Here is a 17781-nt window from a genome sequence, read left to right as displayed (position 1 = left end):
AATGTGCTCCTAATGGATGTAGGGTCTTGGATTACCTATCAACTGTTCAGTCTCTCTTTTTACTGAACTGTCACATTACAAGTACTTGTTTGATAAGAAAAACAAACACTGATCAGTTTGTAAAAGACTAACAAACACCCAGCATGAAACCCACTGTCTACCTGCAACTGCTGGTTAGGAATAGGGACACCTCCAAAGCGGATTTCCCTATGATCATCCTAAATATTTAACACTGACATTTTATTTGATTTATTAGCTAGAAGAGGTTTTATTAACTTTTATTTTGAATGCTCTAATATATCATTGCTCTCTGTAAATTACCAATATATTTACTCATAATACAGACAGCGACAGGCTTTTTGTTGTAAAGGTTTGATGTGAACATTAAATTAATTAACTAATTAAACATTTTGAGAAAAATATTTTATTTTGTGATATCAGGTAATTTTATTAGGAAAATAAATGTTTGATAAAATATTTACTGAAAACAGCAACATATTTACAGCACATCAGAAAGCATTTCAGGGTAATTAAAAAAAAACATAATTATGCTGCTACTACTACCACTACTACTACTACCACTACTACTACTATTACTACTACTAATACTAAAATAATAATAATAATATGTAAATAACTACATGTATTGAAAATAGATTATATTCTGCGTATTTGTGGAATTATTTAAACCACATTTTTTTGCACCATTTCCTGTGTTAATAATGAGAGTTTGGAGGAAATGTAAAAGTGTCTTGTCAGTCCTAGTTAATCAGTTGGTTTAGTTTCTGGATAATTGCCCTTGATGTGTTTTGATTTGCTTTTCCAGATTATTTCCTGATATATCTGTGCTAGAAATCTTTCTCAATGGCAGATCTAAGAGGCTGGATTTCCCAGGTAAGTATTGTATGTGTCTGTCTGCAGTGCTGGGGGTTGGATGACTTACTGCAGGATACAGTCTATTCTATAAGGTGCTCAGAGCTCACAATAGCAATCCTTTCTCTACACAGGTAAGAGGTTTACGGTCCTGTATTTGTGCAACGAGAATGTGGATGGGCCCCTGTCTGTGTGAATCACTCAAGGAGGGGTCGACTCTTGGTGGGATATTGGCCAATAGGCTTTGAGGAGCTTTAAACTATCTCTCAAGTTGAAAACGAGCAGTGCTTCATTGTAGAGACGTCAGAGGAGGCAACTACAAAGGGGTCACCATCTCCCAGGTGTGCAGTGAGAACACCCAGGGTGCTCCATGATCCCTTCCTCCTACTTTGCGATTTTTTGGGGACCAGTTGCTCTGTGACCCTCCCCAAACATGCTCCCCAGCCCTGTTACTACCACACCATTCTCGGTTAAAGATATTCTAAGGCTGGATCACACGAATCACCCTGCTGGCCAGGAGGAGACACCTTTGGTGTCCATATGTATTAACCCTCAAGAAACCAAGGCACCTCCAGCTCCTATTCGGGACAAAGAGCGAGAAGAAATTGCGGAGAGTGGGACCTCCAGAGAATGTGGGGAGAGTGGGACCTTCAGACCTTCCTGTGAATCTCCTGACGGAGAAGATCCGGATCAGAACCAGGATCAAAGTGAGTGCAACCATTCATTATCCATACAAAACAGGACTTCATTGAGCAATTGGACTACCCTTGGAGATACCAGCATTCTAATTATATTATTATGTGTCTATATATGCTTTAATTTCACAATTTATTCCAAAGAGAGACCAGGTGATTACAAGAAATGATCATTTTTGGTTTTCACTGTGCCAAAATGTAGAAACCAGGTACTCCTTCAAAAGCTGTTACAGGTATTACCAGTCGAAGGCCAATCTGATACAATGTAATTATTTCACCTATAGTTACACTTGTATTATTAAAATGCTTCTTTATTATTATTTTTTTACTTTAATGTATTGCATAATTGTATGGCTGTAGATCAATGAATAGGTGTTTCTAATACCGTATTCAATTCATTGTATTTTTCTTAGAAAAGATAAGGCTAGATTCAGCTGATTCGTGATTTAATACCACTTCTCCCATATAGACTGAAATGGAAAACATTAGAAATAAAACAATGATACATTATTTCAATAAAAGTGTAACAATAATGATATATTATTTCAATAAAAGTGTAACGATAATGACACATTTTATCAAGCTCATAGCGAAAACTCCTGCATTCGATTTAACGTATTTTTACGAATATTTCGTTCAGTTCAATCACATTAAATATTAGTATTAACATGTCCTCGTATATTATATAATACATCGAAAGCATATATCAGTATCAGTATATATGTTATATCAGTACAAATGAACTACATTAATTAATTCGGAAAATGTTCACCCCTTAGAATTTTAGGGTCTTGCATACAATTAGAATTAAATATTTTTTTTAAAAAAAAGATGTAAGATTTTTGTGATAATAGGCTAATTAAATTAATATATAAATTACACGGTAATTATTCGTTAACAGCACATCTATATGTGTGTGTGTGTGTGTGTGTGTGTAAGCTGGGAGAGAGTACATTATAGTAACTTTATCTTCATAAATAAGAGTGTTTGTGTGTAGCATAATTCATTTTTTACATACCATCTGTATAACATGTTAAGATGAATAGAAATCGAACACAGAGCTCAGAAGAGAATATTTAGATAGAAGGCTTGGTAACTGGATATTGGATATTTCTTTATTCAGTATTATATACAGTCTGTTTAATAATGCAAGCACAATATATCTCTAATCCTACAACAATGTAACTAGGTAAGCATTATTATGCTTTATTTATATCAGAGTGTAGAATATTATAACATATGTTTACTGCTACACCTGAAGTTATTACTCGTAATTAATTCTCATACCCAGGAACGAAATTTCAGTTCTTACAGCTGCGACCATTGATTACTTGTTTTTTTATTTTTTTTTATTTTGAACTTACAAATTCATGTATTCATGTATATAAGAATAAGAATATAAGGAGACGAAATAGTTTATATTCTGATTATGGAATGAATATATGCCTGTTGAATATGTTCAGAGTATCTATGGGAAATAATATATATTTTTTTACTATTAATATTTTAATACAAATATTAAATATAAAGATATACACAGTATTATAAACACACGCTTTAATTCAGAAACATGAGAGGCACAATATCATATACATTAATATTTATCTAACATATTTATGTTGTGCACTGCTTTATTTATTATTTAAGACATTAAAAGTCGACTGAAATTATTTATATATATGTGTGTGTGTGTGTGTGTGTGTGTGTGTATATATATCTATATATATCATATATATATATATACACACACACACACACATATATGTGTGTGTATATATATCATATATTTATTTTTTTATAAAGCAAAAAAATGAAAAGAAAGAAACTATACAAGCATTGTGGCTGCTGCAGTAAACATATCCTGGTGCAAGCAAATGAAAAGCAATGAATGTCTCCCTTCTTGTCACTCAGGGGGTTAAAATTGAACGCAAAAAATCTTCATTTACTATATCTATTTTTCTGCCCATTTCTAGGGAGGTTTGTGGGTGGCACAAGGAGATTGGAGCCCATTGATCGCCCCCAGCAGAGGCAGAGGAGGAAGCCCAGGGTCCTGTTCTCCCAGCTCCAGGTGTATGAGCTGGAAAGGAGATTCAAGCAGCAGAGGTACCTATCTGCCCCAGAGAGGGAGCAGCTGGCAGCCCTTTTGAAACTGACCTCTACCCAAGTCAAGATTTGGTTTCAGAACAGAAGATACAAGTGCAAGAGGCAGAAGCAAGACAGATCCCTAGAGCTAGCAAGCCATCCACCCCCACCCCGCAGGGTGGCAGTGCCAGTTTTGGTTAGGGATGGGAAACCTTGCCTTGGAAGTGCACAGACTTTCTCTGCCCCATACAACACCAGCCCGTACACTTACCCTGTCTGCTATGGTACCTACAGCAACAGTGGGTATTACCCAGGTGCCCCAGCTGTGCCAGCCAGTGTCAACCCAGCAGCTCAGCTGGTAAATATGAACATCTCAGCAGTGCCAGGCAGTGCCCAACAAGGACATATACAAGCTGCTCTGCAGGGCATCAGGGCTTGGTGACATGAACCTGAGGCATCCTAAGCACGACCGAACTGTTGTCATCACAATGCATAGTAGTGGCTTTTACCTTATTGCCCTGGAGAGGTATGGCGCTCGCTATAAAATATTGTACAAAATGTGTTTTTACAATGCAAATTATATATATATATATATATATATATATATATATACCGTATATACGAATGACAGACACAAGATGTCATAAGAAATTACATGCAAACGCCAACACATTTTATTTTATGTTTTTTGCTATTTTGGTTATGTTAAAAAAAACAACAATTTCGAATGTTGAACCTCTGAAAAATATGTTGCCAACAGCATTTTGATGATATTCTTATTTTTGTATGTATGTATGTAAAATTATATAAAATGTTGTAAATTTATTATACTGATATTCTTCGTATGAAAATAAAAAAGCTAATAATTCATTGCAGGTTGTGAAAAAATACGTTTAATGTTTTGGGTCTGAAAATTTCGAAAATTATTCTGCTCGACTATTTATTATGAGGAACTAGATCGGATTTAAACCTTTGGAGAATTAGTCTGGACCGGGATAAATATATTTTAAAAAATGGGTGTTAGAATAAAAAGATCCGCAAAAATAATGATTTACTTTTTTGCCTTTTTCTGTTTTAGTAATGTATTTTTTCTTTTTAATGGAAATATAAAATAGATATTATTTCTGTGATATGATGGTATAAGGTATGTATATATATATATATATATATATATATATATACTGACATCAAGAAGTCTTGATTTTGTTAATACAGTTTAATTAGATAAAGAGGTTCATAGATCCTCCAGATAGGACATTGAGGCATAAATCTATATATTTTTTCTGGAATATCTTCTTTGCAGAATAACAATATGTTTAATATTATTTGAAAAAAGTTTTTATTATTATTATTAATATTATTATTACTACCATTTATTTATATAACACCAAGATTTATGTGCAACCCTGAGTTTCACGCCAGTCCTGCCAAATTATTATTACTGTTATTATTATTATTATTATTATTATTATTAAGGTTTCCATTTTTCGGATTTACAGTAAAAACAAAAATAACCTTATTTTTAAATGTATTTTAATGTGGAAACAATATGTTAATTATAATAGATTAAAGATGAATAATACAAGAAGGCAAAATGAAATATACCGTACATACATAGTTCAGGAGAAGTGCTTACAAGTCATGCGAGTTTTCTCTGAGAATTAAAACTGAAAACTGAAGATTCCAAATCGAAAATGATGTCATATATAATTATAGAAGATCTGGGTCTGTGGGATTAGTTACGGTGGAATACTGTTAGTGGGAGAACCACAGCCACACGTGGTCGACTTTAAAGCGATGTGGTTTAATGCAACTACCAAAGTTCCAGTCCATAAGGATGAAACGCACCAAAATACATACATATAAATATATAGATAGATAGATAGATAGATAGAAAGATAGAAAGATATATAGATAGATATAGTAAAAGAAGCTTTATGTATACAAGCCATAGGAGACATATTGAATGAAAGGGGCAGGGATGACCTTAGCAAAACAGGAAACCTTTTAGGAAAATCAGGGGAATGTGGAATTTTAAACCCAATTTACATATCATAAATGCAAAGTAAGATTCTAAGAATACAGAAATCTCATAAAATGACTTTATTGAAAACCAAATCAGATGAGGATAATTTAGGTATACTATTTTCATTTCAGAAATGTAAGAAATAATGCAGTGTTGGAGGGCAGCAGACCGTTGTGTTATTTTATATTATTAAGTATTTCGTTGGAATGTGGTAGAATTGGTACTTCAGAGATAGTGGACCTGCCATGGAGTCCATACCTAACATAAGTGCTTTTCTGAAGATCACCATATTATTTATAATATGTAAATCAGAGATTCTAAAGACAACACAGATTGCTGATGTTATGCTATGTTAAATAAGCACAACCAAAAATATTAATGTTAAAGTGAGAGTTAGAAACAGAGGGGCGGTAATAGAGAAAGGTTTAGACACTTTGAGGGACTTCATATACATTTCTTTGTTATATTCCATAGAGTCATGATATTATTTGATGCTATATAGATTGATAAAAGGATGACGAAGCGAAAGAAAATTTAAATATTTAGGGGTTGTGAAGTCTAGATCTGGAGTTGTTAAGTTTGTATCTACTTACAACTATAGACCACATAAATGATATTAAATATTTTCATTATTCAGATGATCCCATGTAGATTTGTATGTGTAGAATTGTAACAGGAGACCGCTGATGTCCCAAACGTTTATGTAACTTTTTTCTTCTATTTTTGCCCTAAAAAAAGCTATCAGCTTTGACTGAATACTCCTTCTACCTACCACAGGATAATTAATATAGTTGTTACATTCCCCAAAGTGTGGCCATTTGTTGTACATGCTCGTTCAAGTATGTCTCCTATTTAGAAACATGGAATTATTAAACATTGTTCCTCTGATGTTGGTTAGTACTTGATTAATAATTTAAATGTATACTCTCCAAATGATCTCATGGGAATCCTCCCTGAAAAGTATGTGTCTGCATTCTGATCAACGTGAAACCATGTCTATTGAAGCGAACATGAAGACACAGGCTAGATCACTGGTGGAGGATTATGTGGAGGTGATACTTGCAAGAGGTGTTGGCTACAGTTTCATCTTTTTGATATGGCCACACAGACCTATCAAAGTTCTGGAGTGTATACCAGTTGTCCAAGATGCAAGGTACAGTAGATAGGAGTGAGTATGTATGATCAGTTGGTACCCAGACCAAGTTCTGCCCAGCTCCACCTATGCCATGTAAAGGAGACTTTATTTACTCTGTTGTTTTGGCTTTAATCGGCTATTCTACTCACACCTAGAGTGCAACATTACCGTTTCAACTGCCTTTTTTATGAATTATTTGTAATCATATTGTGTTCACAGGTGTCTGTGATCAGTCATGTTAAGTTATACATGTCTATGGGGCATTTATTTAAATTTTTGTTTCACTGATTCCTATTTTACTAAAATCCATGCACAGTTTTTTATCGGAACCTCTATTTGTTCTGGATGTGGCTTCCTGGCATTTGTCATTCTTCCAGCGATGGAAGCAATCTTCAAGGCACACCAACTTTCCAGATTTTATAAATCTCCCTTTTGGACTAGAATGGTCCTCTGTGTAAGACTACTAGACATGCAAAAATAAATATAGGGGTATGACTGCCTGTTTAAATAATGTTAATTTATTGTAAGCAAAAAACACAGGTATAGTGGATAAAAGTTTTAATTTCATTATAAAACTTTTGACAATGCCAAATATGACAAAAGTTTTAATTGAAGCAAAAACATAGAGAGTAAATAGAACGTATAGCGAACATATGAATACGCATATTTCAATATATAAACAATAGAACAAAAATATTTTGAGAGGTAGGGTGTAAAGGACACACCATTTTTCATTCTGTTTAGAACATACAGATTGGGTAAATAGGCTTCTTCAGCCTTTATTTGTGTTTCAATGTTATTACAGCTTTACTGTAAGATTGTTTACACCTGCACCGTGATGGAAAGTCCATTTGTCCTTGTGGCTAATGCCCTAGAATATCCTGGATTTTTATTTCTACCGTAAAAAATACTTTCTGTGATCTTAATGAGCGCTTGGGAATCTACAGAGGTATCAACATGAACAAGTCCTCTCTTCTTGTCTAAAGAAGATGTCATTTATCAGAAGCATGCTGTAGGCGGCCATTGTGTATTTATGTGGCCCTTTGCCTTAGGCCTTGGTCACCATAAGACCTCCTTGGAGTATTTACTTCTTCTTGAGATCCCCACCTCAAAAGGCCGCGTGGTGCAGGGAAGAGATTCTACAGGAGGCTAATCTCCTCCAGTGGTCCACTGACCCAGTGGCCCACTAGGGAACCCAATACCCTAGCTGGACAATCTACCTCCAAAAAAAGCCCCAAGCAGTTTCTGAGGAGGAAAACAAAAACAATAAATAAACTTTGAAAAATGTTTTGAGTGTATACATAGTTTTATATGCTTTGTGATTTAGTATTTGGGGGTCCAACGAGCAATCCCATTTCATATTGCACTTATTTGTACCCTGATGCCTGCATGTTAGGTGTCCATGCACCTGGAACGTGTCAAGATCTCTTCATTTGGATGGGCTGAGCATTACCTGCATATTAGAAGTACGTGTCCCTGATACGTGTGCAGTGTAGAGATCTAGCTGTAGGATGGGTAACTGGACTGAAGCCAGATATATGATCAGGAAAATTGATAAATATCTGTATTGGACAGAGTCTTTAGTCAAAGTTTTTACCTTTTATCGAGACACAAAATATGTATGGTCACTGATGGCTTGGGCATGAATATAAGAGAATACAAGAAAAAAAGGTAGAAAGACTACAACATGTATAGAATGTAAGTGTATGTTTTTGGAGCATGATTGTAGTGCATTTTAGCGCATGTATATGATAATAGCTGTTGAATTTCTGTTATGAGCTTAAGCGTGGATGTGCAATACAGTGCTCATGGATGACGAATGCAACATAGCTAAGTGGCCTCACTGACATGGAAATTAAATTAAAACAAATTAATAGTAATAGGTAAAAGAACAGGTAAACCCTATAGACATCCCTATATCTGAATGAGCTAATATATATTTTTGTGTATTATAGGAATAGAGGCTCAGGCCCTTATGGCTGCATACTAGGAATGCCAGCGGACTGTTTCTCTGTGTCTATGCAGGAAGAGGTGAAACGTGTAATGTATATGTATATTATCCTCTTCTCTCTGCACTGATCCCCCGCGCAGCTTATCAATGTCAGAGTATCTGCAATGATTTGGAAGACCGAGCAGGTAATTATCCTTTTATCTCTCTAATCACAGGGCTGCTAATGTTCACAACTCCTGGGATAGGAAGTAATTGGTCTCTAACACAACAAAGGCTTCAGCAGAGAACAGACTGGTCACTTTCCTCCCTGTCCACTTACAGGCTTCACCTGGGACAGGTAGAAAGGTAAACAAAGCCCCAGACATGCTGGCTCCCACCACCTCATCCATTTATCCCCTGATCACATCTAACACTGGCTTGGTCATAACAGAAGAGCTGGTCTGACAAGTGGACAGAGGAGAGCTAGAGTTAACCCTTTCTTTTCCCTTCACCTATGGTTCATGAGAATCTCAGAACATCTTTGTATTTAGTCAAACACGGAATGACAATATCACTCACCCAGTGTAGCGTGATGATAAAGAATCCTTCAATGTCTCTTTTAAACATGTCTTCAAAAATACATTCAGCCCTGCAGCATAAGTTTTTTTATCATGGTAACTTTACTCTACTTACATTATAGACTTATGATTGTGTATTAACTAAATTAATGTTAAATAATTAAGATATGCCATTTTTAAAGCTGAAATATTTTGAGTAAGCCTAAGTGAGAAAGAGGAGAAAGCTAGAAAAGAGGCAGGATGAATCTCTATCATAATCTTTGGCCATTGCAGGATATGTGAAAGCCACAGGTTAATTAAGTCAGGGTACAATTTGGGATTGTTCTTGCGAGATTATTAGTTGACCCCTAGCAGTTTTAAGGGTATATACTGGCAGCATTTAATTCAGATGCTGAAGCCAACCAAAAAGAATCTTCTTCTTAGTCTTCAATAAGTATGCATACTATTTACTATCTGGGTATGGGTAGTTTAAATAGAGGTGATGGGAACTTTACTGGCATGCCTGGGGATGAGCTGTATCGATGGCATACTCTCCATTGACTGGGAGTATAATGGATTGCCTCTCATAGAGACAAGGAGAATGGAATGAGAGAAAGGTTACTGAAAATCATGCAGCGTTTTTTTCATGGAAAATATAATGCTGAGCCCTCTGGCAGAAAAATGATCCACATGCTTGGCGTGAAGAAAGAGAAAAACTAGTTAATAAACGTAATATTTTTGTTACCTACCTTAAGAAGTGCTTGTGAGGGACATTTTTTACATAGAGGGAACAAGGCCAGGAGCACATTGCCTGCAGGGAGGGCTGTAAAGCTCTGGAATGCACTACCTAGGCAGGAGGTAAATGCTCATATTGTAGATGTCAGAATTACATATGATGTTGGTAAGGAAGAATAGGCGACCCACTCCTGGTGGAATATGGTTGCATGGTTCAGTTAGATAACTAATCTGATTCCGTAATTAAGAAAACTTCTCCTGGGAAAGGGTTATATGTGTTTGTATGTATGTAAGCATGAACGTATAAGTTTATGTGACCATGAATGTATGTGTATAAGTGTATGTGAGCATGGATGCCTATGTATAGGTGTGTAAGCATGAATGTCTATGTATAAGTGTATGTGAGCATGGATGTCTATGTGTTAGTGTGAGTATGGATGTTTATGTATAAGTGTGAGCATGAATGTCTAAAGGGCAATGTTCACACCGGGGCCCTGTGGTTTCTAGTTACGCCCCTGGAAGAAAGGTTGAGGTATGCCTAGACATTTGTAGACATTTTTTTTCCTTTCTGTGTTATCCGTTCTCTCTTTTAGCTCTTCTCTCTCCTCTTCTATTTCTTCTCTCATTTATTTTCTCTTTTTTCCCTCTCTCTCCTCCCCTTACTCACTCCTTTCCTTTATATTCTTCCCTTATCCTCTTTTCTCTTTTCCCCTGTCTAGTTTTCTACTTTCTCTCTGCTTTCCTTTCTCTCTTCTCCTTTCCACCTCTTTCTCTCTCTCTCTTTTTATTCTAGCTCATCTCTTCCCTCTTTTCTCTTGTATCTTCTCTTCACACTCTTCTCTTCTTTTCTTCCTCTCTTCACTCATATCTCATTTCTCCTCAATTTTTCACCTTCTTGTCTTCCCTCTCTTTTTTTAGAACTGCAAAAAAGGTCCTCTGAATAATTAAAAAGGACAAGATACTGGTAGAATGAAAAGCTACCACCATTTCCTTGTTTTTAAAACCCTAAAAGGGTTTAAAAAAATAACCATTGCAATGCTAGCACAGTAATAAATTACAAGCTTTCCTGAAATTATATACATAAAGCTAAAATTGAAATGTGGGCAAATATTACATTTCATCCCGCAGCAAAAGGGTTAATTCATCTGTATTAAAGTATGTTTAGATGCCCCTAGGTATATGTTTTGTGTTTGTGTTAATGGTGCTCGAAATTAGTTTAGACCTGTCTACAAATTTGTAGAAAGGAACAGGGTGACAGAGACAAAGTTTACCAAGGGTGCTAAAAACCCTGAGGCCGTGACAGTTTTGGAGCTATGGCTTCTTAAATCCCCTCAGCCTGTCCCCCAAGGGGCTCCACAGTGTTTGGACTTTGTTACTCGAACGGTCATTTTTCCCTGATCTTCCACGTAATAATAACGTGTTTTGTTGTTTTTTTAAAATGAAAGAATGCAACAAATACGCATTAGACCACAGTAAATGGATATTAATTAGTCCTCACAATTAACACATATCTGACCTACTGTTAAGTTGCTGATTGTTGTTGATTGGTTCAGACAGCCCTAAGGGAGTACATGTTAACAGGGAGAATTGATTAGATAATGCTGTCCCAGCCACTCTGACACACGTATGTCAGCATTCGTCGGGTTAATCTTTCAATTAGGTGTCACTAGAACAATCATAATAATCAACAACAAACAACTAGCTACAGACAGATTTAATTAATTCATTTAGCTGTGTTACAGTGTCAGTCCCAAAATTCTTTCAGGTCGTAATCCTAGCGATTGTAATATGACAGACAATCAGCAGGTGGCGCTGCAGAATGGAACATACAGCAGAATACAGTTCCAGCCTTGTAATGGTCCCTCCCCCCAAAATGCATCTTGCTTAATTTAGAGATGCCGCACTCAGATTTCTATTTCTTAGGGCTCCTAAAAACTCATTAATGTTTCAGCCCTATATTCCTGCAATGTGGAAAAAAAAACTTATATTAAATATGACAGTTTTTTGGTTTGTATGTAATAAGATATTTTGTCAGCTCCCTTTTATGTTTAAGCTTGGGCGGCTTTACCATCTCGAACAGTCGTTCTTACTGGATAGTTCCATATTCTGGTGGAGAGATCAGTCTGGCGTCTGGGCTTGTGGCCGTACTTGAGAAACACTGAGCGTAAGGAAGCAGGTCCAAGGGGGGCAGCAGTCCTTCCAACATACCTGGGAATTTATGGGAGCATACCTGGCCCCGATGATTTAGGTGTGCGGTCCAGCTGGTTTTGAAGGACACGCTTATGTTGATGGGGAAGTGTGAAGGGAGTGCGGAGTGCCCCAACACCGCTCCTGTGACCCATCGTTTCCCCGTGGTGACCCAGAGAAGCGGTGTTCTGCTGCTGCATTAACCGGTTACAAAGCCATTTAAACCATGGATCTCTGTACACTTTGTGCCTTTAAGTCATTGAATTTCATGTTTTTAGTTCACTTTGCAGATAGGATGATGGCCGTGGAGGAGGCAGATGGGGTAACTGCCTTGGGTTAGGCCTAGGTCAGCACCGTGGTTAAAAACTTCACTGGCTGGGACTGGTCATCTGAGGTGCCTGAACCAGAGGGGCACTAGGCCTAGGTTTGCCGCCAAGACTAAATAGGCAAGTCCCGGACTTATCCCTTGAGGTGGGCGCTCCACTCATTGTATTATCATACATAAACCACTATAGACACTTCCAGTGCAGAGCTGTAGAATATTATTTTAATTATTTTTTATTATTAAAAGCCTCACATAGGCAAAGCCATAAGGTGAATTGACCTGTAGGGGAATCCTACTACTGGGTTTTTTTTATTATTATTATTATCATTCTTAGTTGATTTATATATCGCCAACATATTCTGTAGCGCTGTACAATGGGCAAACAAGAAGTGTTACATAAGTTACATAACCATTAAGACTAACAGAAACTAAAAGTTAGCTCACAAGCTAGCAGGAGATGAGGGTACGTTACACAAGAGGTGAAAATTTAAAAAATAATTTAAACACTTAATGAAATTATGTTGGTTTATGCATTTCACATACTGCTGGGCTGCTTTCTCCCTTCAGCAGAGTGTATGTCTGCCACAGCGATCCCTGGTGTTATGCTACCAGGGGAGGGCTGGCAGCCTAAGGCCTGGGGGGCAAGTCTAGTCAACTGGCCCATTGCACCATCAAAGCGGCTGCGAGCGACATTGAAAGCGGCCGTCGTGCGGCAGTCACACCACCAGCGCCTAATGAAATTAAAGTGGCCGGTGTGCACGCACCGCATGCCTCAGCTCTTCATCACACCCCTTTTAAGACGTGGGAAGAGGAGCTGAGGCATGGCCGTTGGGTCTGACAGCCGCATGATGCAGGGGCGTACCTAGAGTATTTGGCACCTGTGGCAGACCCTGTATGTGGCACCCCCCCACACACACTTTAAAACTGCATAGTTTCTATGGTTAGGCAAACATTGACAGGGGTACAGCATATTTGTTATCATTATATGCTTAGGGATTACGCGGTACCACTGTCAATGTGTGCCTATACATTGAGCCAGACACTGACAACCCCTATCACTATATACTAAGCCAAACATTGATGTGGTGTAGGCTTACCACTTTAGTGACTGGCATAGTATATAGTAGGGATGCACCGAAATGAAAATTCTGGACTGAAACTAAAAATTCAGCATTCACTTGGCCAAAACTGAAAAAAACCCCTTTAAAATACTTTATTAAAAGTAACACCAAAATTAGACAAAAAAATCAACAACAATATTAACATATATATATATATATATATATACACACATATATAACAACAATCACAATCCTATCATGCCCAGGTTCTAGGTGCTGGCTGACTTAGCATGATAGGAGTGTGATTGCTGTTTGCAATTATATATATATATATATATATATATATATATTAATACTGTCATTGAATTATTCTGTCCAATAAAAGTGTTAACACACCGAAGTTGGACCAAAAAATAATTTATAACAGCAATCACACTCCTATCATGCCTAGGCAGCCACTACATGCTGGAATCTGGGCATGAAAGGAATGTGATTACGGACTCCCTATGCCAAGCTATCCCCCAACACGTACACATCCATGCTATCTGGAACCCTCATTCACAAACATTCAGCATAACACCCATCACTCTCACACACTTACATTCAGCATAACACCCATTACTCTCACACACTTACATTCAGCATAACACCCATCACTCTCACACACTTACATTCAGCATAACACCCATCACTCTCACACACTTACATTCAGCATAACACCCATCACTCTCACACACTTACTAATCCACTCTCTCCTACCTTTTCTTCTTTCACTCTCACTTTTCCTCCTCCTCCTCTTCTTCTTCTTCTTCTACTTCTTCTTCTTCCTGTCCTTCCGGTGTACTGAGCGCGGAAGACGGTGGGCGTGGCTTCAGTGTTGTGCGCCGGGATTTCACATCAAGTCCCGGCGCACAGCCACAGTTGCCGCGCGCATCGTTTCTGAAGGCGTGCCAGCATGGTGGCACCCCTCAGATGAGCGGCAGCCGAGGCGGACCGCCCCCCTCCCCCGCCCGCCAGGTACGCATGACGGCCGCATTCAATCCTGCTCGCGGCCGCTTAGTTTTTAACTTTGCTGCCGCAGCCGCATTGAATGCTCGTCTGCCGGTCGTCCGTCCGGCCCACCGGCCCGGATTTAGGGCGGCCTGGGGGGCAATTGCCCCCCTGCCCCCCGGCCCAGCCCGCCCCTGTATGCTACTGTAGCAAAACATAAAAAATATCAATTTGAAATAGTTTTTGTTTTACTAATACACACTATTAATGTTTATTAATGTCTTTATTGCTTCTTTTTTGTATAAATATTATTTTTATGGCATTATGATGGAACCTCAAAATCATTGAGTAGTTTGTATGAGAATCTACCACTAGGCGGTGATATTATTTCCAGCATCTTAATTACTGAAGCAATAAGGGCCACTTCCATTTGGAGTGTGACTTTATGGCCAGGCACGATACGAAAAACTAGGGTCATTGACCTAAATTAGGTTATTACAATCTTTACAATCACCCCTAGTACGGAGAACTGTAATGTTTTATATATATATATATATATATATATATATATATATATATATATATATGGTAATACATATACATATATAGAATAGGTTATTATTATGAACGTTACATTATACATATTCTTAAATCAATGACTTTTATAATACCATTAAATACTTCAAGGGACAGTATGTAACTTGTTATATTAAATGACTTTTAATTAATGTATTTTAATGCTTTACTGGTACAGTATTATTAGGTAGAAAAATACAAGCCCTGCCACACAATGGGCCAGTTACAAGGGAGATCCTTGATCTCCCTAACCTTTCCTAGACTGCGGGCCTTTACGATACGGCGTGCTGGGACATGACATGATATCCTGGCGCTCCGTTTTTTAAATCTGTGCAGCACCTTTTATAGTGCCAGAAACACCGACCAATGAGGTGGAGGCGATTGGCGGTGGTCAGGCCTAGCGTGGCCCCAAAGGTAAATACATCACGGCATCAGACAGACATGTAGAATGCTGTCCTCAGTCTGTTTCTTTCCATCCTTTTATGCTCCTTCTCCCATAATATGGCAGGAATTCCAACTAATCTAGAGAATGCCAAAATAGTACACTTAACATAATTATTCATAAAAAATATATATTTATACATCATTTTAATCATAGCTAGAATAATATGAATATACTTCCCAAACATCTCAATAACGTGTAATTAAATAATAAACAGTAAGGAAAGGGTGTAGTGCAATAATTGAATGGGATGTCCAACAAGCCCATATAGGTGATACAGGGGGTCAGAGTAACGCAGAGGATCACCGGGAGAAGCGGATAATCCGAGAAGAATAAAGGAATGACGATGTGGAGAATGCAAAGAAGAACAAAAAGAGCTGCAGAAAAGGAGATGGAGAGGATAGGGGGACATCGAGAAAGAGAGCGTGCTAGAGGGTGACAGAGAGTTTCTGCGGAAAATGAAATTCAAACAAAAATTTGAAGCTTACAGCTTTGTTTTCGTTTTGTTTGGTTGGGGTCCTCTGCTCGTTTTTGGACATTCACACACATTAATGAAATTGGCAAATATAAATTTGTACAAGTCCGAATGCACAAATCTATTACTGAGTGAGGGGCCTTCTTGCTTCATTAAAAAATGCAGTCCCTTCCCTTGCTCCCTGGAAGATGTGCATCCCAACAACACACATCCCCATGTTGGGCACTCTGGTGGACCCAACTAGAGGGCTCCAAGCACACCCCTCTCTGATCTTAGGTCCAGAGGACCAGATGTCTCCCTATTTCAGTACTAAACTTGATGCTTTAGCCAAACGGTTGAGAAGAGAAACACGCAGTATTTGTAAAAAATAGAACATAAGAGGTAGGGGTTGGATGCCACTGGCCCATCCTTTGTGCCTCCCATGTTGTAGTTTTATTTGGCTTATTGCGCCATCTTCCCCTGTAGGGGGCAGCTCATCAAAAAGTGCTGCTTTTTAGGATCTCCTGACATGAGCACAGGTGGATCAAACACAGTCTCAATAACAGATCCACCTGTGCTGGTTTAAGGACATCCTGAAAGACTGCTTTGTTATGCACTCCTGTGAACTCCTGTCAAGCCCCGCAGATTAGCGGGAATGCCTTTACTCCTGTAAGTGTGTTTTGCATCTCTAAAAGGATTGATACTCTGAGCAAAGAAACCTGCTCTTTATTTTCCATAGGCAGCAACTGTTTGTCAATCTCACCAATTAAAAACTAATTAGAGGGATTCATTAAGTGCAAGTTGTGTATCTCACTATGTTATCAGTGGCTGTGTAAATGATCCCCTAATTGCACTTTATCTTACATCTTCATCACTCCAGCTAACAAAATAGCAAAATATGTACAATAACCTCCCTTTCTAAAAACACATTTTTTAAAATCCTCTTAATGGTGTGTAAAGTTAAAGCATCACAAAATAAAATGCTTTCTTAAATCTGACTTGAGAGGCCAAAAAGAGACAAAAAATCAAAAAGCATATGTTGCTTTAAATAATAGGTTGTTTCCTATAATTAGCAATATGCAGTGTATATATATATATATATATATATATATATATATATATATATATATATATATGTGCGTGTAAACTGATCAGCCATAACACCATGACCACTGATAGATGAAGTGAATTGAATATTATTATTAGTATTATATTATTATTTATATATTTAATTAGTATTATTTATATTGCTTATATATATATTAATTATATTATTATTAATATAATAATAATATAATTTATATATATATATTAATTATATTATTATTATATTAATACAGAACCAACAGTTTATGCAGAGCTTCTTACATTCAAAGGGTCTGACAAAACTAGGACTAACAGACTAAGACGAAGCAATACCTTGGGTAAGGAGGGCCGTGCTTTAAAGCTTACAAGTTAGAAGGAATAGGGTATATAAAAACATAAAATGTAGAGGAAAGAGGGAGAGTTGCCATGGATAGAGAGGAAAGAGGGAGAGTTGCCATGGATAGAGAGGAAAGAGGGAGAGTTGCCATGGATAGAGAGGAAAGAGGGAGAGTTGCCATGGATAGAGAGGAAAGAAGGAGAGTTGCCATGGATGGATGTGGTGGTTGGATTAGTAGTGGATAAGATTTTAGTTTTGAGGTTTTTCTTTAATATTGAGAGGGACGGAGA

General features: G+C 37.5%; 1 protein-coding gene across 1 annotated transcript; it reads left to right on the top strand.

The window, feature by feature from the left end:
• Nucleotides 1-1306: 1306 nt before the first annotated feature.
• LOC149275891 (homeobox protein Nkx-2.5-like) lies at nt 1307-4092 on the top strand. Its single transcript, XM_089504190.1, has 2 exons — nt 1307-1584; nt 3546-4092. Exons 1-2 carry the CDS (start codon nt 1307-1309, stop codon nt 4090-4092), a joined length of 825 nt encoding a protein of 274 aa, XP_089360316.1.
• Nucleotides 4093-17781: the final 13689 nt, after the last annotated feature.

Source organism: Sceloporus occidentalis, unplaced genomic scaffold (genome assembly GCF_023333645.1).
Source record: "Sceloporus occidentalis isolate IW3139 unplaced genomic scaffold, rSceOcc1.0.p SCAF_259, whole genome shotgun sequence".
Taxonomy (NCBI): Eukaryota; Metazoa; Chordata; class Lepidosauria; order Squamata; family Phrynosomatidae; genus Sceloporus; species Sceloporus occidentalis.
Note: the sequence above shows the minus strand (reverse complement) of the source record. Positions and strands in the feature narration are given on the sequence as shown.